This window comes from Callithrix jacchus, chromosome 12 (genome assembly GCF_049354715.1).
Source record: "Callithrix jacchus isolate 240 chromosome 12, calJac240_pri, whole genome shotgun sequence".
Taxonomy (NCBI): Eukaryota; Metazoa; Chordata; class Mammalia; order Primates; family Cebidae; genus Callithrix; species Callithrix jacchus.
The window spans coordinates 14,184,421-14,210,991 of NC_133513.1; the positions used below are offsets into that span (position 1 = coordinate 14,184,421).

The window sequence follows — 26,571 nt, forward strand, 5'->3', positions numbered from 1 at the left end:
CCATCCTTAATGCCTATTAATCCATCTGCTTTTCCTTTCTTATGGACACCTCTTCTTCCTTCCATCTATTCTTTCTTTCCTCTTTCCATCCAGACATCTCTGATAGCATTTGCAGAGAAGTCACCAGAGTCCAGCTCTTGGCAATGACTGGTGGGTGGATGGATAATGGATGGATGTGTGACTCAGAGGATGGACTGAGGGATGAATGTTGGTGGACATGGATGGCTAGGTGGATGAAAGATGGATGAGTGGGAGAACAGATGAATAGATGAGTAGGTGAGACAGTAGACAGAGAGATAGATGGGAAATTACATGGATGGATGGACAGACAGATGGGAGGGTGGGTATGTGCATGGATGGGTAGGTAGGTGGAAAGATGAATGAGTGAATGGATGGATGGATAGGTAGGTGGGTGATAGATGGGTGCTTTGGTAGATGGATGAATGAATGAACAGACGGATGGATAGGTGGGTGGAGGAATGATAGGTGGGAAGATGGATGGGGGTGGGTAGATGGATGGATGATGGATGGATAGATGATGGGTGGGTGGGTGGATGAATGAGTGATAGGTGGATGAATGATGGGTGGGTAGATGGGTGAATGGATGATGAGTGGGTAAGCAGATGGATGGATAGATTATGGGTAGGTGGGTGGGTAAACGAGCAGATGGATGAGAGAGATGAATGGGAGGGATGTGAGTGGATGGACAGATGAGCAGGTGAATGAATAATAGATGGAGGGATAGAGGGAGGGAGGGAGGGAGGGGGCGGGATGGTGGGAGGAATGCAAGCAGGGAGGGTGGAGGGATGGGTGGAGGAATGGAGGGAGGGATGGAGAGGGAGGGAGAAGGATGGAAGGAGAAATGGACAGAGGGATGGATGGGAAGGAGGGAGGGAGGGTGGAGGGATGGAGGGAGGAAGAAGGGAAGGGAGGGAGGGAGGGAGGAAGGGAGGGAGGGAGGGAGGAAGGCATGTGGGTGAATTGACAGCTGTATGGATATATCTATGGGTGGGTGAGTGGATGACTAGATATAGGGCGTAGGGGAGGACTGAACAATGCAGGCAAGAGATAGATGGACAGACAGTGAAGTGACTGAGATATTTTTTGGACCTAAATCTAGGAGAGGCCCCATGGAGGCTGCAGCAAGGCTCCCCTCTAACCTCCAGGAGGTTGAAGGCACGGTCCATGATGTGGATGGTCAGGTTGACCGTGGCAGAATGGGGAAGGAGACAGGAGAGAAGAGTCCCATCCAAGTTGGCTCCCAGGTTGCCAGACACTAGGAGTAAGAAAAAACATCAGTACATTCTGCATACTCACAGAGTGGGGTCTGGCTACCACCATGGGACCATACCCTGACACAAGGTCAGACACCGGATGCATCTTCTCACCACTCCCTGGCCAAGATGGAAAACAGCCTTAAGCCTTTGCAAGAAGAGAGGGAGGCCAGGACAGAGGATCACACACACACACACCCCTCTGCTGACAGGCAGAGAGGAGGTGCCCAGAGCACCCGACCCCTGACCCCCAGGCTTCCCAGAAAAGCTGAGGTGACTTAGGGGACTTGACTAGCAAGAGATTCCCTTTTTGATTTTCTATTTAATTACAACAAAGAGGTAGTCTCTAATCTCTCTTCTTAACAAGTAGGGAAAAATACTCAAAATTCACAGCCTTCAGGAAGCCACAGAATCCAGGACAATTTAATAAAAATAGTGTTTCCACCAGGTGCAGTGGCTCACGCCTGTAATTCCAGGACTCTGGGAGGCTGAGGTGGGCAGATCACTTGAGGCCAGGGGTTCGAGACCAGCTGGGCCAGCATGGTGAAACCCCATCTCTACTAATAACAACACAAAAATTAGCCAGGCATGGTGGTGCATACCTGCAGTTCCAGCTATTCAAGAGGCTGAGGCAGGAGAATCGCTTGACCCTGGGAGGCAGAGGTTGCAGTGAGCTGGAGCGCACCACTATACTCCAGCCTGAGCAACAGGGCGAGACTCCATGTCAGGAAAAAAAAAAAAGCTGTGTTTCATTACCCGCTTGTGGGTGTACGGTATTTCTTTTTAGGAGTACCTTCTCTTTACGGGGAGTTAAACTGATTTTCTATTAATGGTAGTGATAAATTTTTTAGCATAAATTACGAAGAGCCAATTTAAAGAAAAGATAAAAGTATTCAGTCGAATGCCATAAAATAATTGATAAGACTTTTCTCTTCCAACAAAAGCAGCAGGTGCTATGGAAATATGGCAAAACAAATTTTTGAACAAGCAGCATGTAACTTTTTTTTAAGACAGGGTCTCACTCTGTCACCAAGGTTGGAGTGCAGTGGTGCAATCATGACTCACTGAAGACTCGACCTCCTGGGCTCACGCAATCCTCCAGCCTTAGCCTCCCAAAGGGCTCGGGTTTCAACCACCACACCTGACTGGCACGTAAATATTTGACCCTTTGACACAATGTCTGATCCATATGCTGTCGGGAGCTGGAGCTCCAGGGTCCCTCAGCCTTTGTGTTCCCAGACCAGGACAGGGGCTGCCAGGATGGCCATACCTGAGTGGAAGGTGACATCAGAATAGGATGAGTGTTTCCACATTTCCGGGTGGAACTCCTGGCTGAGGATGTCCTCAGGGAGGGTGTCCCGGAGGGCTCGTTTCAGGGGGTCGTGTGTCTCCAGCAGCTGCAGGAGGTGACTCCATACAAAAGAACCCACTGGAATAGAGTTGTGATCAGCGGGGAGGGGCCATGAGGAAAGTGCCAGGAACGCTGTCCAGAGGAAAGGCCTTCCCGACCCCCGTCCCAGACTTGCAATTCCCACACATGGGGTCTTCTCAGGAGCCTGCCTATGGAGACCTACGTCTGCTCTCAAGAAAGAGCAGCAATGAAGAGTCGTGCCTGAACAGAACTTGGAAATTCAGCCCGTGCATGGAACTCTGACACTTTTCGCAAGACAAAGGAAGGTATTACAGGCTCAAAAGTCAGACCTGAGTCTGGGCTGGGTGCAGTGGCTCATGCCTGTAATCCCAGCACTATGGGAGGCCAAGGTGGGCAGATCACGAGGTCAGGAGATCGAGACCAACCTGGCCAACATGGTGAAACCCTGTCTCTACTAAAAATACAAAAATTAGCTGGGTGTGGTGGCACATGCCTGTAGTCCCATCTACTCGAGAGGCTGAGGCAGAACAATCACTTGAACCTGGGAGGTGGAGGTTGCAGTGAGCCAAGATAACACCTCTCTCTCCAGCCTGGCGACAGATACCTTGGGGTGGTCCCTCTGTCTCTCTCAGCCTTGGTGTCCTCATCCGTGAAAATGGCAAGTCAGACCTGATTTCAAATCCTGGTTTCACCATGTACCAGTGTTGCCTGAGATGGTCCCTTCAGCTCTTAGAACCTTAGTTTTCTCATCTGAAAAAGGAACTAACAAAGTACCTCACAGGGCTTTTTGGGAAGATCAGTTCAAAGCAGAGCCTGGACCTAGAAGACTAAGAATGTCTCAGGATTGATTGGTAAAGTGTGACATGTGATCCATGAGGGACCCTGGAGGGATAAAGACCAAATGAGAGCCTCATGCGACTGAGTCCAATGGCGAATATTAGAGTCCTACGGGGAACCCCCAACCCTCGCCATTGTCCCAGGCTCTCAGAAGGTCCAGCCAGGGGCTTCTGGAACAATCTATCACAGAATAGAGCAGAATGTAGGTTTTTAGGGATAAGGTGCCCACTCATTCCCACTGGGCGATATGTCAGGTGGTCCCCTGGGCCACTGCGGGGGCTGAGCCCCTCGGCTGATCCCAAGGAGGGGTGTAAAACACATCATACCCCATGCCTGAAACTGCCAACAGAGACAGCTGTATCTTTGAATAGTGCCATCTCTTCAGAAGGTAATTCAACAACATCACATCAGACTTTTCAACATGCATACCCTTTGCCTTGGCAACTTATCTTCTGGGAAATTATTCTCAAGTGAGATTAACTCAAGGGCCAAAGGTAGCTGTGCAGGAAGATTTGTGTCTATTGTTTCTAATGGCAAAAGACCAGAAACAGCCTAAATGCCATTTTACCAGTGGAGACTGGTAAAATGGAATATGGTACAAACATCCAGCAGAACACCCACACAGCCATAGATGAGAATATATAAGAGCCATAGATGAGAGATGAGCTCCCAGACATGTTAAAGCCGAAAGGAGCAGGCTGGGCCCAGTGGCTATCACCTGCCATCCCAAGCACTTTGGGAGGCTAAGGTGGGCGGATCACCTGAGGTCAGGAGTTCCAGACCAGCCTGGACAATATGGCAAAACCGTCCCTATTAAAAAAATACAAAAGTTAGCCTGGCATGGTGATATATGCCTGTAATCCTGGCTACTCAAGAGGCTGAAGCAGGGGAATTGCTTGAACCCAGGAGGTAGATGTTGCAGTGAACCGAGATTGTGCCACTGCACTCCAGCCTGGGTGACAGAGACTTTGTTTTTTTTTTTTTTTTTTTTTTTAAATGAGAAGTTGCTTCTCATTAAAAAAAAAAAAAAAAGGCAAGGAGCACAATAGCAAGTAGAACATGATCCTGAGATGCTGTTGTTAAAGAGATAAATGAGTATGTTCCTCTATGTATTACAAGTTCTGATGTGATACACAGGAGAATTTGGTGATGGTTCTGATGGCAAAAGACCAGAAACAGCCTAAACCAGAATCAGGTCCCATGGGGGACCTGGTTCACAGTGCGTATCTTTAGGACACAGGAAGATATTGGGGGAAGAGGAAAGAAGACTAATTTTTCTCATTTATCCCTTGCCTATGCTTTAAAATTTTGACCATGTAGCCATACTGCATTAATAATAGCAGCAGTAGTGATAACAACATTAAAAGCAACAGTCACACATGTGGCACTTACTATGTGTTCTAAATGCCTTTGTGTATTAACTCATTTTATGCTTGCATCACTATGAGGGAGGTACTAGCATTATCCCTATTTTATAGGTACAGAAATGGAGGCTCATGAAGGTTTCCTTACTTGTCTCAAGGCATACGGGAAGGAAGTGGTGAAGCTGGAATTTGAACCTGGGCTCTCAGGTTCCAACCTCTCACCCCACTGTATATTATGGAATTTTTTTAAACAATCAGTTGAACTTATTTTTTTGAATTTCATCTTTGGGTTCAGGTGCTAGTATAAAGGGAACTATCTCCTTCCATAAGGGATCTGAGATTTGCAGATGCTGTACCTCTTGTTAGGTCTCTCTTTAGGACACCATGTCATGATCTGGCCAGAACCCTGACTCCCATCCCATTTTACAGATGAGGAAACTGAGGAACAGAGAGGAGAAGCAACTTCTTCAAAGTCATCCAGCAGCAGAATGGGGACTGGAATTACCACGTAGGGGAGGGAGGAATACGCAGCCCCTCATCTAGACAGTATGGTAGAGAAAGAGGGGGACAAGAAGACAGAAGGATGCCAGAGGAGTGGAGGGTGAGGATGCTCTCAAACCCCCTGCACTCTCCAGGAGGTGCCCTACCACCCCCACCCCTGCCTGCCCACACCCCTCCCACACACACACCCATGGCTCACCCTGGGTGGACAGCTCGCCTGCCTGGGTGCGCCGCACCTGAGCAAACACCTCTTCACTGGGGCATCTCATCAGGGCCAGGTAGACATTGATACGAATCTCAGCATCCTCCTCCGGGGAGTGGTACAGATGGGAGAGCACTGATCGCTGGCTTGGGCAGAAGACAGGCCATCACCAAAGGCCCACCTACCTCCACCCAGGAGGATGATGTTCCTGGCTCCAGCAGGTGAACGTGCTGCCTAGCCCCAGCTATCCTGATATCACCACCGTAGGAGGCTTCCCTGACATACTCTCACCTGTGGCCCAGTTGTGGGAGGTAGCAGGAGTTCACTGATCATGCCTAATTCCCAGTCTCTACCAGCCCCAGCCTAGCGCCTCATCAGTTCCCCAACAAACGGGTATGGCTACAATCCAATAAAACTATTTACAAAGATGGCACAGTGTCTTGCCACATGGGGGGTCTTTAAATGTCTTGCCATTCCTGGGCCCCTTCCTGAGCAAGCCACCTCCCCATACTGTGACTCCCTCAGTACCTATTGGCTTCCTCCACAGTCAGCTACCCACCCACCCACCCACTCACTCACTCATCTATTCATTCACCCATCTACCCATCCAACTACCCACCCACCTATCATCTATCCACTCACCCATCATTAATCCATCCGCCCATTCATCCATGTAACAAATATTAACTAAGCAGCAACTGTGTACCCAGCACTGTGCTAGGTGACAGCCATAAGCAAGACCAACCCAGCCCCTGTCCACCTGAAGCTGGCATTCTAGTGCAGGGAGACAGTCAATGAGATTAGCATGTGAAATATATAAAAAGTTAGGTGGTAATAAACCCTGTGGAGGGAAAAATGAAATGGGGAAACAGGACCAGAGCCATGGGGGAACTGGGAGGTTCAATTTCAGGTGAAATTGTCAAGGGAGACCTCACAGAGAAAGTGACTTTTAAGCTAAGGCCTACAGGAGGTAAGAAAGAAAGGGACATCTGGGGGAAAAGTGTACAGAAAAGGGGACAGCATGTCCAATGGGCCTGGCGCAAGAGAGGGTCACAAGTGTTTGAGGAAGAACAGAGAGAGGAATGTGCTGCGGAGGAGGGGTGAGAGGTGAAAGGAGCAGGTGAGGCCCAGAGGTCAGTCCCTCAGGGACCGGGAGGTCGATGAAGGGACTGTGACTTTGACTCCGAGTAAGAAAGAAGGTACTGGCCCAGGGATTAGCAAATTTCTTCTGTAAAGGGACAGTGAACTCTTTCAGATTCTGCAAGCCATTCGGTCTCTTGCAATGACTCAGCTCTGCAGGTGAAGCAGGAAAGCAGCCAGAGACAGCACATAAATGAGCATGGCTGTGTTCTAATAAAACTTTATTGACAAATACAGACAAAGAGGGCCAGGAAGTGGCCCATGGCCCATAGTCTGCCAAACCCTGTACTAGAGGGAGCATGGATGGCATTAGTAATTATATGGTTATTCGTGCATTTGATGAATAATCTGCTTCCCACACTAGACACAGGCTTAGACCTGGATACCTGCTCACACTAGTACCCAGCCCAAAGTAGGTGCTCATTAGATACATGATGAGTAAATGAACAGTTGAAGAAGTGAATTAGCTAATGGTGGGTAGAGACCCACCACCACCCAACCCCACCCAGTGAAACACACAAGGGCTCACGTCTACAGAGCAGGGGACCCTCCGGAAGGCCTGGATGGCACCCAGCTGGATTTCGGGGGTGTTGCTTCGCAGAGACGCACAGGCACTGAGTGTGGGGGTGAGAGCCATGGCTGCCAAGCCCGCATTGCCGATCACCTTCAGCACAAGCTGGAGCTAAATCAAGATGGAGGCAGGACCATGAGGTGCAGTGGCAGGGCAGGGCAGGGCAGGGCAGGGCAGGGGGATGGGGAGGATGGTGGAATAGGAGGGAGAAGAGGGCAGGTATAAAAGGGGGTGGAGGAAAAGGGACAGGGGGAATGGGGGAATGGGGGCAGGGGGAATGGGGGAATGAGGGGGCAGTGGGGAATGCGAGGGAATGGGGAGAATAGGGGAACAAGGGGCAGGGGGAATGGGGAACAAGGGGCAGGGGGAATGGGGAAAACGGGGTGGGGGAATGGGGATGGGGGAATAGGGGAAAACAGGAGGCAGGGGGAATGAGAGGCAGGAGGGATTTGGGGAGAAATGGGGGAAATGGGGGGAAGGCGTGGCTACATTCCAATAAAATGATTTACAAAACAGCAGAGTGTCTTGCCACATGGACAGTCTTTAAATGTCTTGGTGTTCCTGGGCCCCTTCCTAAGCAAGCCACCTCCCCATACTGTGACTCCCTCAATACCTATTGGCTTCTTCCATAGCCAGGTACCCACCCCCACCCATCCATCCACACACCCATTATCCATCCAGGGGGAAATGGGGGGGGCAAGGGGGAAAGGAGAGAATGGGGGGAAAGGGGGAACCTACCCCACCCTCTCCACCTGGGGCTTTCCTGCTTGGCCTGAGCCCCAATGGGAGAACTGGACCCGATACCCAGGTCACTGGATGTCCTCACCTTGTCAGTTTCTGAGGGCTCCCGGAAGGTACAGTTCTCACCCAAGGCCTCTCCCAGGATGCTCACTAGGGAGCCGACTCCAGGCAGCTGCCCACAGGGCCCATCCAGAGAAGCACAGAAGTTGTGCACCAGGGCTGAGATACCCAGGAAGGCGCCGGGGCTGGCCTGCGGTGTCTGGAGCAGCGGCTGGGGACAGAAACCGGTTCCCACCCTGAGAAGGTGATAAGCTCCCTTCACAGGCCTCACCCCCACTCACCTGGGCACTTCAGAACAATGCAGAGCCGAGTCCCCCACTAAACTGGGGACAGGGATGTTTGGGAATGTCTGGAGATACTTTGGTGTCACAGGTGGAGAGAAGGGAGGGCCACTACTGGCCAGGCTCACTGTTAAAGATCCTCTAACACACAGAACAGTCCCCTCTCCCCAAATAATTATCCAACCCCAAATGTTGACAGTGCAGGGCTAGATGACCAGTATTCTGGCCTCTGGGCGGGGTCTGATGCTTTGTCCAGGGTTCCCTACCACGTTCCACTTGCTGTCTGCCTCCCAGTACAAGTGGGATGCGTAAGAGACAAAACCGAAGTCCTCTTTGCGATCAACTCACAAAGCAAGCTCGTGTCAGCCTGCTCGCCTCTCCCATCTTCGAAGGCACGCAAGAGAGAAGCCATCTCTCCCAGGACTGGGGGATGCCCAAGAAGATGCTATCATCCCTCTGTGCACAGCAGGGACACGGAACCCAGGAGAGCTGGGCCACACCTCCAGGCCCTGCCACCCACACCAGCCAGTGTCCTTTAAACAGCATCACCCACTTCCAGGCATAAGATGAGAGGGGGCTGGAGAGGGCCCCCAGGCCACCGTGCCCGCTACTGGTCAGTGCCCCCCAGGACCGCCCTGAATATCAATAACCTCAAGAACGTAGATGGAGTGTGACGTAGCAAGATCATAGAGAGCAGCGAGTTCACCACTGCCTTTGTTTTTAATACCATTTGTCTACTTACAACTTCAATCATTTAATTTTTGAAATGGCCGCATTTAACCCTCAGCTTACAAATCCAGTGAGGATCCTGTGATGGGCCCCTTCAGAGGAACATCATGACCTTGCCTGTAGGCTAGGTGAGGTGGCTCACACCTGTAATCCCAGACATCTGGGAGGCTGGGGCGGGAGCATCACTTGAGCTCAGGAGTTCAAGACCAGCCTAGCCAACATGGCGAAACCCGTCTCAACTAAAAATGCAAAAATTAGCTGGGGTCAGTGGTACACACCTGTAATCCCAGACTCAGGAGGCTGGGGTTGCAGTGAGCCAAGATTGTGCCACTGCACTGCAGCCTGGGCGACGAGCAAGATTCTCTCTCTCAAAAAAAAAAAAAAAGACCTTCCTTCTTCTCTGAGCATCTGTGTCCCACACCTCGTCTTCCTGCCCTGCCCTGAAATGCAAGTTGGACCTCTTGGGTCTGGCTCCGGGGAGCAGGAGACTGCTAGAGCCCCACCCACCCAGTCCAACCAGGGTTCATCTCCTGTGGACACCACTCAGCAGCAACCACTAGGCCTAGGCAGAGTCCTCCCGGGGTCACTCCAGCAGCTTGACGGAGCCACCACTCAGATGCCCAGCTACTCTCACGCCAGGGCACTGAAGGCTTCAACGAAAGGGGGGCAAACAGGAGAGAGGGCTCGGGACATAGCTGGCCCCTCCAGGCCCCTCAGACAAATCAGACCAACAGTTTACAATTTGTTTGTTTGTTTTTTGAGACAGAGTCTTGCTCTGTCATCCAGGCTGGACTGTGCAGTGGTGCCATCTCAGCTCACTGCAACCTCTGCCTCCCGGATTCAAGCAATTCTCCTGCCTCAGCCTCCAGAGTAGCTGGGGTTACAGGCGTGCGTCACCATGCCTAATTTTTTTTATTTCTAGCAATGGGGTTTTGCCCCATGTTGGCCAGGCTGGTCTCAAACTCCTGGGCTCAAGTGATCTGCCTGCCTCAGCTTCCCAAAGTGCTGGGATTACAGGCATGAGCCACTGGACCTGGCCTAGACCAACAAATCTTTTTTTTTTTTTTTTTTTGAAGTTGGGGTTTCACCATGATGGCCAGGCTGGTCTTGAACTCCTGACCTCAGGTGATCCACCCACCTTGGCCTCCCAAAGTGCTTAGATTACAGGTGTGAGCCACCTCGCCCGGCCAACAAATCTTAATAAGCAAACTACTCACTACAAGCCAGATTCTGCTGATAAAACGTCAGACACTTCGCCTTTCTTATCATTTCCATTTTGCAAATGAGGAAGCTGAGACTCAGAAAGGTAAGGAATTTGCCTCAGGTAGCCCAGCTGTAAATGGTAGAATTGGGATTTAACCCAGAAGGGTCTGGCTCCCAGGCCATGCATGACCCCAACACTCACTGCTTCTCAAAATGAAAATTCTGGGCTCACTCCTAAAATCTGGCCCTGGGGCACTGGGTGCGAACAGTGGCCTCTGTGCTAGACCCACATCACCCTAGAACAGAGAATGCTTGGCAGCTGTGGGGAAATAAAATCTCCATCCAGCTCTGTCTCCCATTTTTTTTTTTCCAAGATGGAGTCTTGCTCTTGTCACCCAGGCTGGAATATAGTGGCACAATCTCAGCTCACTGCAACCTCCATCTCCTGGGTTCAAGCCATGCTCCTGCCTCAGCCTCCTGAGTAGCTAGGATTATAGGCGCCTGCCACCACGCCCAGCTAATTTTTGTATCTTTAGTGGAGACAGGCTTTTGCCATGGTGGCCAGGCTGGTCTCGAACTCCTGACCTCAGGTGATCCACCTGCCTCCCAAAGTGCTAGAATTATAGGTGTGAGCAACCACGCCCACCACGCCCAGCCTGCCCAGCTCTATTCCTTCCTTGGCTTCATGAATCTTCACCAGGTCTGCGTGACTATGCTAGACTGTGAACACACTGTGTGACAGTGTGAACATGAGCATGTGTGTGCATGCATGTCGGTGTGTGCTGTGGAATCCCAGTGCTTGTGGGTGTGTATGTTCCCATGCGGGTGTGCAGGTGTCTCCATGCACTCAAGAACCCTAGAACGCGTGTTTCCTGGTGGAGACCTGTGCACATGAGTCCCCATGTGGGCATCTTGTGTGTCCCAGTGGGTGTGTGCACATGCCCATGTATCCAGGTGTCTGTATGTGTGTGTGTGCTGTGTGTGCCCACACACAGCCCAGTGTATCATGGTATGCCCATGCATGTGTCCAGGTGTGGGTGGCTGTCTTCACACGTCCCATTGTGTGAGTGTCCTGCTGTATGTACACACACATGCCACTATGTGTTCACATGTGCACACATTGGGGTGTATATCTACATCTCCAGGTATAAGTCTTGGTGTGTATATCTCAGAGAGAGTGAGTGTGTGTATGTGTGTGTGTGTGTGTCCCTGCATTCCCCCATGAAGATGTCCTGGGAGAGCCTGTCTTGGTGCGAGCCTGCATCATTGTGTGTGTCTGTGTGTGTACACATGATGCAGCATGTTTGTGCATGACCCTGTGTGTTTGTGTGCCCCTGAGCCTGTGTCAATGTGTATACAGGTCTGTGTGTGAACACGACAGTGTGCACATATGCCTGTGCCTCGGTGTGATCCTGTGTGTGCATGTCCATGTGTGAACATATGATCCAGCATGTGTGTTCATGTCCCTGTATACCTGTGTATCTGTGTGCTTCAGTGTGAGCCTCCATCAGTGTGTGTGGGGGTCTCTGTGTGGACACATGATCCAGCATGTGTGTGCATGTCCCTATGTGTCCAGGTGTCCCTGTGCCTCGGTGTGAGCCTGCACAAGTGTGTGTACACATGATCCAGCATGTGTATGTCCCTGTGTTTGTGTGTCCCTGTGCCTTGGTGTGAGCCTTCATCAGTGTATGTGGGTCTGTGTACACACGATCCAGCATGTGTGTGCATGTCCCTGTGCGTTCTTGTGTCCCTGTGCCTTGGTGTGAGCCTGTGTCTGTGTGGGTCTGTGCATGTACACATGATCCAGTGTGCGTGTGCACATCCCGCTGCCTCAGTGAGTGCGTGCTTCAGTGTCCTGTGTGTACCACACCACAGTGGCATTAACATGGCTCACTGAAGCTTCGAATTCCCAGGCTCAAGCAATTCTCCTGCCTCAGCCCCCAAAGTAGATGGGACTACAGGCATGCACCACAGTGCCAGGCTTTTGTTTTGCAGAAATAAGGTTTCGCTAGCGAAACCCTGTCTCTACTAAAAAAAAATACAAAAATTAGCCAGGCATGCTGGCACCCGCCTGTAATCCCAGCTACTCAGGAGGCTGAGGCAGGAGAATAGCTTGAACCCAGGAGACAGAGGTTGCAGTGAGCCAAGATCGCACCACTGCACTCCATCCTGGGTGACAGAGCAAGACTCCATCTCAAAAAAATAAAGAAAAAGAAATAAGGTTTCGCCATGTTGCCTAGGCTGGTCTCAAACTTCTGAGCTCAAGCGATCTGCCCAGCTTGGCCTCTAAGGTATGCACCACTGTGCCTGGCCCCTTTTTTATTTAATTGACTATTATCTTTACCTCTTTCATTCCGTTTGATTTATTCTTCTTTTTTGAGATGGAGTTTTGCTGTTGTTACCCAGACTGGAGTGCAATGGCACGATCTCGGCTCACTGCAACCTCCGCCTTCTGGGATCAAGCAATTCTCCTGCCTCAGCCTCCCGAGTAGCTGGGACTACAGGCGCGCAACACCATGCCCAGCTAATTTTTGTATTTTGAGTAGAGATGGGGTTTCACCTTGTTGACCAGGATGGTCTCGATCTCTTGACCTCGTGATCCACCCGCTTCAGCCTCCCAAAGTGATGGGATTATAGGCGTGAGCCACCGCACCCAGCCTGATTTATTCTTCTTTTTTAGAATCTTAAGATGGAAGCACAGATCAGGGTTTGCCAAACTACTAAATCATGCCCATGATCTTTACGTATTGCTTCCCACCTAAGAATGCCTTTTTACTTTTTTTTTTTTTGAGATGAATCCTCACTCTGTCACCCATGCTGGAGTGCAGTGGGGCAATCTTGGCTCACTGCAACCTCTGCCTTTCAGATTCAAGCAACTCTCCTGTCTCAGCCTCCCAAGTAGCTGGGATTAGAGACACACGCCACCACGCTGGCTACTTTTGCATTTTTAGTAGAGATGGGGTTTCACTATGTTGGTCAGGCTGGTCTCAAACTCCTGTCTCAAGTAATCCATCCACCTTAACCTCCCAAAGTGCTGGAATTACAGATGTGAGCCACTGCACCCAGTCTGGTTTTTATATTTTTAAATGGTTGGGGTTGGGGGGAATATGTGACAGACTTATATGACTTTCAAAGCCTCAAATATTTGCTACCTGGACCTTTACAGAAAAAGTCTATCAACTCCTGGTTTAGATGATTGGTTGATTTTAAAACTGTCTTCTTTCTTACAGTAAGCCTTTAATATGAAGATTTTCCCCATAGCTGCTTTAGGTGTATTCCATGAATTTCAGTTTTTGTTATCATTCACTTCAAATGTTTTCTAAGATTGCTTGTGATTTAATCTTTGACACATGGATAATAAAGAAGTGTGCTATTTAATTCCCAAGCACTTGGAGATTTTCTAGTCATCTTATTATTGATTACTAATTTAATTACAGCATTGTCAGAGAACAGAATACTCCATAACATTTCCATCAGCTGGTATTAAGAGACTTCTTTTTTTTTTCTTTGAGACAGAATCTTTCACTGTCGCCCAGGCTATACTGCAGTGGCAAATCTCAGCCTCCTGGGTTCAAACAATTGTCCTGCCTCAGCCTCCTGAGTAGCTGGGACTACAGGCATGTACCACCATGCCCAGCAATTTCTTTTTGTATTTTTGGTAGAGACGGGGTTTCATCATGTTGGCCAGGATGGTCTCAGTCTCCCGACCTTGTGATCCGCCTGCCTCAGCCTCCCAAAGTGCTGGGATTACAGGCGTGAGCCACCCTGCTCGGCCAAGAGACTTATTTTTGGACTCAGTACAAGGTCTCTCTTGGCAAATACTTTTTGTATAGTCAAAAAAAAACTTTGTTTTTTTTCAGACGGAGTCTCGCTCTGTTGCACAGCTGGTGCAATCTCGGCTCACTGCAACCTCCACCTCCCTTTGCCTCAGCCTCCCCAGCAGATGGGATTACAAGTTCACGCCACCATGCCTGCTTAATTTGTTTGTATCTTTAGCAGAGATGGGGTTTCACCACACTGGCCAGACTGGTCTCCAGCTCCTGAGCAATCCGTCCGCCTCCGCCTCCCAAGGCGCTGGGATCACAGGTGTGAGCCACCGTGCTTGGCCAAGAGCATTTTTAATAGTCACTGAAGGTAGTATTCTATTTATGTCAATTAGCAAAAGCTGGTTGACAGTGTTTAGATTTTTTATATCCTTAATACATGTTTAGGGTGTTAGAATCCCCAAATATGATGGTGAATCTGTCTATGTCTCCTTTCCTGCACATTTTTGCTTCATATATTTTGAAGTTCTGTTATCAGAAAAACACATTTTTATCTGTCCCGTTAAAGGAGACTGGGAATTACAGGAGTGGGAATGTCCCTTTTAACCGGGAGCAAAGTCCAGACTTCTAACAAGAAAAGGTCTGGGCCAGGTTCAGTGGCTCACGCCTATAATCCCCACACTCTGGGAGGCCGAGGCAAGAGAACCTGTCGACTCCAGGAGTTGGAGACCAGCCTGGGCACATGGTAAGATCCTCATCTCTACAAAAAATAATTTTTAAAAATGAGCCGGGTGTGGTGGGGCATGCCTAAAGTCCTAGCCACTGAGGGGGCAGAGACAGGTCCAAGGTGGAATCCCACAGGTCTGAAGCTGCAGCGAGCTGTAATAGCGCCACGGCACTCCAGCCTGGCGACTGAGTGAGATCCTGTCTTTGGGGGGTAAAAAATTTAATTAAAACTAAAAAAAATTTTTTTTCCTCTACCTCCGCCTCTCAAAAAAATTTTTTTTTTTTAGAAAAGGTCCGATTGGTTTGGGCAGAGTCTATGTAACAGAGACTATTCCAGAGCCACGACAGCTCATAAACCACAGGGCAGAATACAGATGACTGTCTTATGAGTGCACATCCTTACCTGTGTCTTTTTTTTGAGACGGAGTCTCATTCTGTCGCCGAGGCTGAAGTTTAGTGGTGCGACCTCGGCTCACTGCAACCTTCACTTCCCGGGTTCAAGCGATTCTCCGGCCTCAGCCTTCTGAGTAGCTGGGACCACCGGTGTGTGCCACCACGCCTGGCTGGTTTTTGCATTTTTAGTAGAGGCGGGTTTCACCGCGTTAGCCAGGCTGGTCTCAATCTCCTGACCTCGCGGTCCGCCCGGCTCCGAGTTTGCAGACTCACAGTGAGGGGGAAAGTGTCCCTCCCTGCAGACCCGAGAGCCCTGGAGCTTTTCGGGGAGCAACTTGGCAGGGAGGGTCCCAGCAGCTGCTCGCAGGCAGGAACCAAGGGGTGCAGCCCAAAGCGACCCTCGGGCCGGCGAGAACCTTCCGCTTCCTGGCGTCTTTCTCCTCAGTCCCGCCGGTTGCTGTGGGAGCCGCGGCCTCCCGGTGCCTGGAGGTCGCTCCATCTCCTCTTCTCGCAGCTGCGAGGCAGAGGCGGCGGCGGCTGGAGCGGGGTGGGCGGCCTGAGGCCAGAGCCCAGCCGGTCCCGCGGGGAATATGGCGACCTGGACAGCAGCAGCCTCCGGGGCGGCACCGCTGACTTCCGGGAGGAGCGAAGGCAAATCAAGATGAAGCCGCGTGGAACCCTGGCCCCGCCACCCCGGTAGGGGGCAGCAGCGACGCAGCCGGGAAGACCCAGTCTGGGCGCTGGGCACCAAAGAGCGCCACAGTAACCTCCAGGGGGCGCCACAGCAACCTCCAGGCAGCGCCCACACCAGCCTCCAGGCGGCGCCCACACCAGCCTCCATGGGGTGCCGCGGGCACTACACCTGCTGCTGCCACCCCGGGGCGGGAACTGCACTGTCGGCGCCGCGACACTGACCCGGCTCGCCCAGGCCCGCAGCAGCTGGAGGAGGAGCCCACGGCCACTGCCCTGAGGTGACGAGGAGGAGCAGGACAGTGCCCCGGAAAAGGTCTGGAACTCAGAGCTCGGGCCCCTGGGCCAGGAAAGGCCAGGAGCCGAAGGTGGAGAGATGGAGCTGGAGGAGCAGCAGCGGGGAAGGAGTGTGCTCCACGGGCAGGGTCAGCATCCGCTGGGGGGGTTAGAGCATGAAGAGGATGAAGCAGCAGAAAGAGCAGAAACGAGAAGGTGCAATGACACAGCGGAGCACAGTGCAGAATCCAGCCCAGGACTCCAGTCGAGGCTGGCTTTAATTCCACCTCACACCCCCACCCCTAATCAGAGACGATCAGGGGAGAGGGAGGACCCAAGGAACACTGGAACCTGAAGGGCGGGAATCTGAGGCCAGGACTGATTGTGGGAAATGGTGGGAATCAGGAAAGGAGAAAGTGAGGCAGAATGGAGGGCAGGGGGTGGGGGGCGTGAGCTGAGTTAGGAAGGATTAGAAATCAGAAGCTTAAAAAGAATCCAGAAAGAAACTGTCCTTAAGAAGGTGCGTGCTGCAGCTGGGCACGGTGGGAGGCCGAGGTGGGCGGATGACCTGAGGTCGGGAGTTCCAGACCAGCCTGGCCAACATGGCAAAACCCTGTCTCTACTAAAAATACAAAAATTAGCCAGGTGTGGTGGTGTGCACCGCTAATCTCAGCTACTCAGGAAGCTGAGGCAGAATAATTGCTTGAACATGGGAGGTGGAAGTTGCAACGAGCTGACATCATGCCATTGCACTCCAGCCTGAGCGACAACTCTGAACTCTGTCTCAATTAAAAAAAAAAAAAAGGTGCATGCTGGGATTGAAGGAAGGGGTTCAAAGATTCAGAGAGTGAGTCTATTTGCAGCGCCCAGAGCAAGACTGGAGGAAAACAGGGCCCTTCTCCTCCAACTCCAGCTGCTCCTCTGAGTCCCAGGCCATCTGCTCCTGTGTCTGCTGCCCTACTGACCTGTCTCTGAACCCTGCTGGAGTGCTGTTCCTCCTGATCTCTGCCCTGCCCTAGACCTTTCACTACCATTATCACCACTGCCCAGCGCCCACCAGCCCCGCTGCCCCTGACCATAGCCTGCACCTATCCCAGACACCCCTGCTTCCAGCCTCATGCCCTCGATGACCCAAAGAGGACCTGGGCATGCAGGTGAAGAGGGTGCTCTTCTGGTCCCTCCTGCTTGAATGTCCCAGTCATGAAATCGTGAGTGTGAGGAAATGTTGGATCTGGCATAGATTCTATTTCTCAAGCTGTTTCACACTGTGGTTTCCCTAGCAGTGTATTGAGGAGTCATCGATGGAGATTTGGTCCTCCCTGCAGACCAAGGACCTGAGCGCAGATTTCTTGAGCTGCCTAACGAGGCTCTGGCCTCACCAGTCCACATCAAGTTCTGGGTTCTACTGGCCCTGTTTGGCCCAAACACAGCAAGGTTGGCAGGATGGAAATGGGAAAATGGGGACTTTATAATATCAAAAAGGAAGGATTTCATGGGCCAGTGGAACACAATAGAGAAGCCAGAAATGAATCCCTGAATTTACATCCAACTTGTTCTTCACCAAGGTGCCAAGAACATACCTTGGGAACAGATGGTGTCTTGAGTAAGTGGTGCTGGGAAAATGAGAGATACCTACATGTGAAGAATAAAACTAGCCCCTATGCTTCACCATATATAAAAATCAAATCAAAATTAATTAAAAACTTACATTTAAGAAACTACAGGCTGGGTGTGGTGGCTCACGCCTGTAATCCCAGCCCAGGTTGAGGCAGATGGATGGCCCGAGATCAGGCGTTGGAGACCATCCTGGCCAACATGATAAAACCCCGTCTCTACTAAAAATACAAAAATTAGGCCAGGTGCAGTGGCTCACACCTGTAATCCCAGCACTTGGGAGGCCAAGGCCGGCAGATGCCCTGAGATTGGGAGTTGAGACCAGCGTGACCAACACGGAGAACCCCATCTCTACTAAAAATACAAAAGTGATGGGCGTGGTGGCGCATGCCTGTAATTCCAACTACTCAGGGAGCTGAGACAGAAGAATCGCTTGAACCTGGAGGGGTGGAGGTTGCAGTGAGATGAGATCGTCCCACTGCACTCCAGCCTGGGCAACAGAGTGAGCCTCTGTCTTAAAGAAAAACAGAAAAGGAAACTACGAAACTACTAGAAGAAAACACTGGGGAAATGCTTTAGAACACTGGCCTAGGCAAAGATTTTTTGAGTAAGACATCAAAAGTACAGGCAACGAAAGCAAAAAGTGATAAATAGTATTATATCAAGCTAAAAAGCTTCCTCACAGAAAACAAATCTTAAAACATTAAAATTAAATAGAAACAGAGTGAACTAGGAGCAGGAGCTCATGCCTGTAGTCTCAGCACTTTGGGAGGCCAAGGCGAGCAGCTCATTTGAGGTCAGGAGTTCTAGACCAAACCGACCAACATAGTGAAACCGTGTGTCTACTTAAATACAAATCATTAGCCAGGGATGGTGGCAAGTGCCTGTAATCCCCAGCTACTAGGGAGGCTGAGGCAGGAGAATCACTTGAACCTGGGAGGTGAAGGTTGCAGTGAGCCGAGATTGTGCCACTGAACTCCAGCCTAGGTGACAGAGTGATTTAAAAAAAAAAAAACTCAAAAACAAAAATCCCAAATAATTCCATATGGACAAGAGCCACGGCATGCCTGGCCCCATGGCCTCCTCCAGTCCAGTCAGAAGCTCCATGCCACGCCTAGGGCCCATGCTTGCTGCCTGGGCCTCTGCACCCAGCAGGAACTGAAGGGACTCGGTCTCACCAGGCATGTGGCAGCCTGGACCCCCAGGACTTTGTGGGCTCGTGCCTCTTGTCCAACTTGTGACCCTCGCCAACAGCCCTGTAGGGCCAGGTGGGCGGGGATGAGGCTGTCATCCAGGTGGTCATCCAGACCAAAGCCCTGACATTGCACTGCCCAGGCAGCCAGGCCACCCAGAAGCCATAGACCAGACATATGCCAGCCTTAGTTGGACTGAACAGCTGGGCAGTGGGACAGCCCCTTCGAGCCCCTGGCTGTCCCCATTCATCGCCCTGTACCCACCCCCATTGCCCCTGTCCCCAGCTGCGACCTCACATGCAAGGGGCTCCCTTCACCTCAGAGCCTCAGTTCCCCTAACTGTAAAACAGGGACGGGGCAGCCCAGTGGCCCAGAGAAGCCAGCTGTTGAGCCCTGTCCGCCCCTGCCCTCTAGGTGGCCTGTGGTCCAATGAGGATTGTTTTATAAGTGCAATACTTGGCCCACAGACTCCCAGCTGCCCCCAACATGCTCAGGCAATAACCAGGTCAGCCCCAGTCCATGCGCATCCGTGGTGACCTGAGGAGCAGCACCCCGGCTCCCTCCAGCACCAGCACCCAGAGGCGGGCCAGGGGTGAGGCTGGGATCCCGCCACCATGAAGAATGGACTGACCAGCCAAGGCAGCAGTGCCCCCACCGTGGCCCCCATGCCCCACTAACCCCCACACTCCCATTCCACGCAATAAACGACAGCATTGGCCAAAAAAAAAACCGTCTCAGATATTTCCTAAGAGAAGACATACAAATGGCCAACAGGTATATGCGAACAAGTTCAACCTCACTAATCACATAAATCCACATCAAAACCACAGTAAAATATCATCTCACCTCCATTAACATGCCGACTATCAAAAAGTCAGAAAACAGCAAATGCCGACAAGGACACAGAAACAGAAGCTCTCAGACACTCTTGGTGGGAATGTCAGACAGTCTAACCGCTATGGAAAAGGCATGGAGGTTCCTCAAGAAACTGAAAATAGAACTACCACGTGATTCAGCAGTGACACTGCTGGGCACATGCCCATGAGAAAGAAACTCAGTATGTCAAACACACATCTGCACTCCCATGTTATTGCAGCGCTATTCACAACAGCCGCAAGACGAAATCAACCTAAGTATCCATCAACAGGTGAATAGACAAAGAAACTGTGGTATCTACACACAAAAAGAAAGGATTTGTGAATATATTAAAGCCATTGAATCATATGCCTTAAATGGGGAAGATGTATGCTATATGAATTTTTTTCAATGAAGTGTTTTTAAAAACATAAGAGGCCGGGCATGATGGCTCAAGCCTAAAATCCCAGGACTTTGGGAGGCCGAGGTAGACAGATCACGAGGTCAGGAGATCGAGACCATCCTGGTCAATATGGTGAAACCCTGTCTCTACTAAAAATACAAAAATCAGCTGGACATGGTGGTGGGTGCCACTAATCCCAGCTACTCAGGAGGCTGAGGCAGGAGAATTCCTTGAACCAGGGAGTTGGAGGCTGCAGTGAGCCTAGATGTGCCACTGCACTCCAGCCTTGTGACAGAACCAAAAAAGAAAAAAAGAAAACGCTTTCTTCCATCTGACACAAGACTGAAGAAAACATCAATTATTTTCCTGGTAGGAGATTCATGCCAAGATTGTCCACCAGGTGGAGGCCTGTACCAGCTCTCTGACTAGTGTTCTAGCAATTTCCTCTTGCACGCTGGACACTGGCTCTTTTTTTTTCTTTTCTTTCTCTCTTTCTCTTTTTTTTTTTGAGATGGAGTTTCACTCTTGTTGCCCAGGCTGGTGTGCAATGGCATGATCTTGGCTCACCGCCACTTCTGCCTCCTGGGTTCAAGCGATTCTCCTGCCCCAGCCTCCAAGTAGCTAGGGTTACAGATGCGTGCCACTATGCCCAGCTAATTTTTGCATTTTTAGCAGAGAGGGGGTTTCACCATATTGGCCAGGCTGGTCTCCAACTCCTGACCTCAAGTGATCCCCCCACCTCGGCCACCCAAAGTGCTGGGATTACAGGCATGAGCCACCACACCTAGCCAGAGTTGTGAAGGATATTAAATGAGATCATCTGCATTAGAGCATAGGACTTGAAATTTTGTGATTGCTTTAAAATGTTTCATTAAATTACTGATTTTGTAGTTTAGACATGTTTCTATTTAGTAACTGTCTTAGACCAATATCTATTACCACTCCTTCAGTCGGGTATTGTACTTGTCTTAACTCTTTTGGTCTCAATGTAATCTTTTTCTGAGGTTTGTTTATTTCATAATAAAGCCCTGGACTCTTTTAATATGCTGCTAAATTAGCTTTAGAAACAAAAGTGAAACTTAGATATAATTTATTATTACCCAGAGCACAGTCAATGTCATTTTGTTAATAGCTTCTAGTTAAGACATGGCAGTCATCTGTCAGGTAGAGTCAGGACTTTCTAGGTACTGATCAATATCCAACGTAGTCTCCTTTTCAAATGGACGTGAGCTAATTTAACAGTCCTTACCTTGCACGCAGTCCCTTTCTGTTTGGAGCTCAAAGGTGTGTGGAATGTTCTGTGATATTTTATTGCACCATTTATCTGTCTACCTCATTAAGCTTCTTGGTCTGCCCAGCTCCTAATACTCTTCGTCTTTATGCATCTTATTTATATGTTTTGGTAAGTACTGATGGTAAAGATGTGTGTGAGTGTGTGTGTGTGTGAGTGTGTGTATGAAAATATAAAGTTATGTGAATGTGGTCTTTCCCTCTCTCTCAAAGTCTTACTGTACTATACTCACCTATTTTTGAACAGTTGTTAACCACAGGTAACTGAAACTGTAGTTAAAGAGGGAAACTACTGTATTGATAAAACGTTAGTGGGTACTTTTTAATATTTAATGACATAGTTACTTAAAACTTGTCCTTTGGTATTTAGGTCAAGCAAGCCACCATTATACAACTACCCCACTTGTACATCTGTTTTTCTGTGCATGTAGGTACACGGACCATTATGTCTATTACAAGCACTAGAGTGTTAGCCCTTCTTAATAGCCTGTTCCTCTCAGTGGATGGTATTTATAAAATACACACATAAACATGGTGTGATAGGCCTGGTTTCTTCCTTATATTTAATTGAGGGAGTCAATTATGATGATGGGGGAATCTGAATGATATGGTAATCCTAATAAGCATCATATTATGATTTTATAATACGACATTTGAGCAATGCAACTTTACAAAAGTCACTCAACACCTCTGAGTACAGTTTCCTCTCATGTGTGAAAAGTGATCTTTGACTCTAGTCTCAAATATTTCAAGAGAAGCTCACATGAAGTAAATAGCCTCTATAGGAATAAGATCCTAGTGCTTTGTGGGATAATTAAATTCTCCATTTGTGCACTCAGTGCCATCTGTTCTACCCAGTGCTACTCAATGTCGGGTTCATTTGGGTTTTTTCTCTCCCATTTTTGTTCATTTTTATCTATGTCTGATTCAGGTTTTCAGATCTGTTGATTTCCATGTCAATTGTATATAAAGTTCTGGCTAGCAGTTAAAAGTCATGTCTTTTAGAACTTAAAATGAAGAAAATTTCGCTAGTTGCTCTAACAATGGTATCTTGTCTGGTTTGTGTAGGGTCTAAGCTGCTTTCCAGAACTTCAAAGAACTTTAAAATTTCTTAGTAACTTTCATTAAGAAAAACTAAAATAGCATTTGTTGTTTTGTTTTTTAGCCAGATGTGCTGCTTTGAGTTTCTGGCATGTCTGTGATTATTCTTTTAAGTGTGGAGCAATAGGCCTGGGACTTAAAAGTGCAGCCATCTCTTTGCTTATAGAGAAAGCTGTTCAAACTGCCAAGAATTTTAAGTTTGGAAAGACTTATTTAAGTAACAACTTCTTTTCAAAAGATTGTCTTTACTATTCCCAGCCTAGAAATAATGCAAACCAGATTGATTTGGAAGGAGCTGTGATAGTGTAAAGTAACTGAATGGCCCCTTTTCTGGAGCGCTGTTCCACTGTGAGCACTGCAAGGTCATCCCCAGCCCCAAGCTTGCAAGGTGGTCAGTAGCTTCTCAGGTTGGATTTTTAAAATCACAGTTCTATGGAGATATAGTCACATACCAGGCAATTTGCCCATATAAAGTAGACAAGTCAGTGGTTTTTAATATAGTCACAGAGCTGTACAACTTTCACCACAATAACTTTAGAACATTTTCATTCCTCCAAAAAGAAATCCCATTAGCAGCTGCTCATCATTTTCCCATGGTGCTAGGCAGCCACTAATGTGTTTTCTGTCTCTATAGGTTTTCCTCCTGTAATCATTTCATGTAAGTGGAATCATACAATATGTGGCCCTTGGTGACTAGCTTCTTTCCCTTACAATGTTTCAAGTTCATCCATGTCGTAGCATGCATCAGTACTCCATTTCCTTTTATTGCCATGTAATAGTCTACTTTCTGGAATACTCTATGACAAAAATACCAGCAGATTTCCAGTGGAGGGGCCCCATGGGTTGCCAGCACGATTCTTGTGGCTGGCACAGCACTTTTGCCGGCGCCTCGGCGTGGCAGCTCTTCATGCAGAGTAAACGGGACTGGTTCCCCAACTGACCAATGTTTGGAGCTCCAGGAAGGCAGAGCCGCTTGTTGCGGACTCAAGAAGGAAGCCAGACTGGAGATTCCCGGGCAGAAGAGCAGCATCAGTCTTATCACTGCTATTTTGGCCGGCGCAGTGGGTTGCTCAGATCCCAGCACTGGGAATCAATAAATTGGACGTCAACTCAGAAACCTAATTAGAAAGGCGGTAATTGTAAAGATGACAGATGGATAAATTTATAATAAAGGGAAAAAACCAGCCTAAGAAGGCTGAGCATACCCACAATCAGAACCCCTCTCCCTCTACAGGGGATTGCAGTTCCTCATCAGCAACGGAACAAGCCCTGATGGAAAAGGACTGTGTTCCATTATCTGAAGTAGGCTTCAGAAGGTGGATGATAGGAAACTTCTGGGAGTTAAAAGAACTCTCTTTTAACCACTCTCTTCTGGCTTGTAGGGTTTCCGCTGAGAGATCTGCTATAAGTCTAATAGGCTTCCCTTTGTGGGTAACCTGACCTTTCTCTCTGGCTGCCCTTAGTATTTTCTCCTTCGTTTCAATCCTGGTGAATCTAACGATTATGTGCCTTGGGGTTGCTCTTCTTGAGGAATATCTTTGTGGTGTTCTCTGTATTACCTGGGGTTGACAAAAATACCATATTTTGTGTTTATCAGTTGATAGATTTTTGGGTTGTTTCTACTTTTTGCTATTAATGAAAAAATATGCTGTAATTATATAATAGACAAAGACTGGAAATAACCAGGTGTCATTCAGTGGGCAAATGATTAAACAAATAATGATACAGCCATACCATAGAATGGCACTCAACAGTAAAAAGGAACCAATTATTAGCCAGGCCGTTGCGACATGCACCTGTAATCCCAGCTACTCAGGAGGCGGAGGCAGGAGAATCACTTGAACTGGGAAAGTGGAGGTTGCAGTGAGCCAAGATCGCACCACTGTACTCCAGCCTGGGCTATGGAGCAAAACTCTGTCTCAAAAAAAAAAAAAAAGAAAGAAATTATTGATACAACAGTCTCTGTAAATCTTCAGTAAATGATGCTGAGTGAAAAAAGCCAATCCCCAAGGGTTTCCTATATTGCATATTTTCATTTGTATTCTTTAAAGGACAATTATAGAAATGGACAATGGGTTAGTGGTTGCTGCTGATTAAAGAGGGAGTGGGAATGGGCCTTGCTATTACCGGGCAGCATGAAGAGTGCTTCCAGTGATGGAGACCATTTCCGTCTCTATGTGTCACTCAGTGTCCTGGCTGTGATACTGCCATGTAGTTTTGCAGTGTGTTGCCATTGGAAGAAACTGGGGAAAGGGGCATAAGGGACGTCTGTATTATTTCCTATAACTAATTACATAAAATTTTTTTTTGAAAGAAAACAAAACAAAACTCTGCTGACTCTCTCAGCATTTTGCCTGGAAATTTTAGCCAGCTCCACATTTGTTAAGCATGTTTTCTAGTTTTCGGGTGAACACATGCTTACTAGTTTGTGCTCTCTCTCACGAAGCGACGTCACCCTTTCTCCAGCCCCCAGCAGAGGTCTCCTCCTCACTGCCTTGTCAGTCTCCACCTAACAGCGTCCGCACTACCTGGGCCCCACAGCTAAGGCCACGTTTCCAGTTTTGCTATTGCAGCACCAGTAACATCCGTTTTCACTGTAGGTATCTGCTGCTGCATAAAACAAAAAGCCAAAGCTTAGTGTCTTTAACAACTTATTCTTTCTCACGGTTCTGTATGTTGGCTGAGTAGTACCTCACCCCTCACCTGCTTTTACCTGGACTCATTCATGTCACTGTAGTTAGCTGGTGGGGTCTGCTGGGAGCCTGGCTCATGGGGATAGCTGGGCCTCTTTCTCCTCATTTTTCACGATGGGCTTCTTATGGTGTGGCAGCTCCACGACCCTCAACGGCCTACTCTTGGAGGCTGTATAATGTCACTTCAGCTACGTTCTATTAGTCAAAGCAAGTCACAAGCCCAAACCAGATTCAAGGGATAGAAAAATAGTCTCGACTTCTTAGTGGAATGAGTGGCAAGGTTATATTGCAGGGAAGCATGGAAGAATTCTTGAGGCTTTTTGTGTGTGGGGGGGGTTGGGTTTTCTTTTCATAAATGTATTTTGTATCCTGTCTTACCTGTGAACAAACTTTAAAAATTCTTTGGTGAAAGCACTGTATGTTCTCACTCATAGGTGGGTGTTGAACAACGAGAACATGTGGACTCAGGGAGAGGAGCATCACACAGAGGGGACGGTTGGAGGGTAAGGGAGAGACAATGGGCGGTGGGGAGGGAAGGGAGGGTGGGGAGGGATAACATGGGGAGAAACGCCAGATGTAGTATGCACCTAAAGTAAAATAAATAAATTATAAAAAAAGATAAAATTTCAAAGTAGAAATACAAACAAATGCAAATACAAATTGTAATACCTTTATTCTCTTAATTTTGTAAAATATCACCCTTTTTTCAGTTCTAAATGTGTCCTGATTTAAGCATATATAATTCTTATATGTTTACATAGGTTTCTACTATACCAAGGTCTCCATAATAATAAAAAAAAAACTTCAAAAAAATTCTTTGGGGAGGAAATAACATGATATACTGTAAAATTCATGAGTGCCTGAAAACTGTGCTATTAATATTTTCCTTTGACTGTGTTGATACTGGATTTGTCTTATACTGGATTAATGTTTATGTACGTATTTTGGACTTTTTTTTTTTGCTTTGTTTTGAAATTATTTCAGACTTAATAAAGAGTTGGCAAAAACAGTGAAATAATTCCTGTTTGTCCTTCAACCAGATTCCCTAAATGAGAATAACCACGTTGCAATGATCGGTTTGGGGAAATTAACATTGATGCAAATACTATTATCACATTTACAGATTCTATTTAAATGTCACCAGTTGTCTCACTAGTGTCCTTTTCCTGGTCTAGGAGCTGATTCAAGATTACATGCTGCATCTAATTGTCCCGTCTTAGTCTCCTTTGCCTTCTTTAATCTGGAACAGTTCCTTGGTCTTTATTTTTCATGACCTTGATATTATTGAAGAGTTTCGT

The 26,571-nt window shown here is 48.5% G+C and overlaps 2 protein-coding genes and 1 long non-coding RNA gene across 3 annotated transcripts in view; all 3 read right to left on the bottom strand.

Annotated features, from left to right (window-relative positions):
- The window catches only part of LOC100894446 (uncharacterized), a 33,455-nt gene extending 30,741 nt beyond the window's left edge, over nucleotides 1–2,714 (bottom strand). Inside the window, exons 1-2 of the mRNA XM_078344705.1 lie at nucleotides 2,545–2,714; nucleotides 1,161–1,276 (exon numbers count right to left, since the gene is read on the bottom strand). Of these exons, the coding sequence (XP_078200831.1) occupies nucleotides 1,161–1,276; nucleotides 2,545–2,587 (159 nt within the window). The 5' untranslated portion in view covers nucleotides 2,588–2,714. The remainder of the gene's footprint in view (nucleotides 1–1,160; nucleotides 1,277–2,544) is intronic.
- Nucleotides 2,715–3,199: 485 nt separating this feature from the next.
- On the bottom strand, nucleotides 3,200–15,753 carry LOC128929222 (vitellogenin-like). The gene is made up of 5 exons (XM_054242357.2): nucleotides 15,169–15,753; nucleotides 8,088–8,273; nucleotides 7,220–7,372; nucleotides 5,548–5,692; nucleotides 3,200–3,396 (listed from the first exon to the last, which is right to left on the bottom strand). The coding sequence occupies exons 1-5, from the start codon at nucleotides 15,196–15,198 to the stop codon at nucleotides 3,335–3,337; spliced, it is 576 nt and encodes a 191-aa protein (XP_054098332.2). The 5' UTR covers nucleotides 15,199–15,753; the 3' UTR covers nucleotides 3,200–3,334.
- Nucleotides 15,754–23,049: 7,296 nt separating this feature from the next.
- LOC144578587 (uncharacterized) lies at nucleotides 23,050–25,860 on the bottom strand. The gene is made up of 4 exons (XR_013524623.1): nucleotides 25,294–25,860; nucleotides 24,708–25,190; nucleotides 24,377–24,494; nucleotides 23,050–24,139 (listed from the first exon to the last, which is right to left on the bottom strand). It is a non-coding gene; the product is annotated as an uncharacterized LOC144578587 (long non-coding RNA).
- Between the last annotated feature and the right edge of the window lie 711 nt (nucleotides 25,861–26,571).

Bases quoted from the DNA above. Each gene is read 5' to 3' on its own strand.
- LOC128929222 (XM_054242357.2), bottom strand. From the start codon at position 15,198: ATGAGACTCCGTCTCAAAAAAAAGACACAG. The intron at 7,373-8,087 runs GTGAGGACATCC...ATCTTGATTTAG, and splicing joins AGCCCTCAGAAACTGACAAG to CTCCAGCTTGTGCTGAAGGT. The intron at 5,693-7,219 runs GTGAGCCCTTGT...TGCCCAAGCCAG, and splicing joins GGGTCCCCTGCTCTGTAGAC to CGATCAGTGCTCTCCCATCT.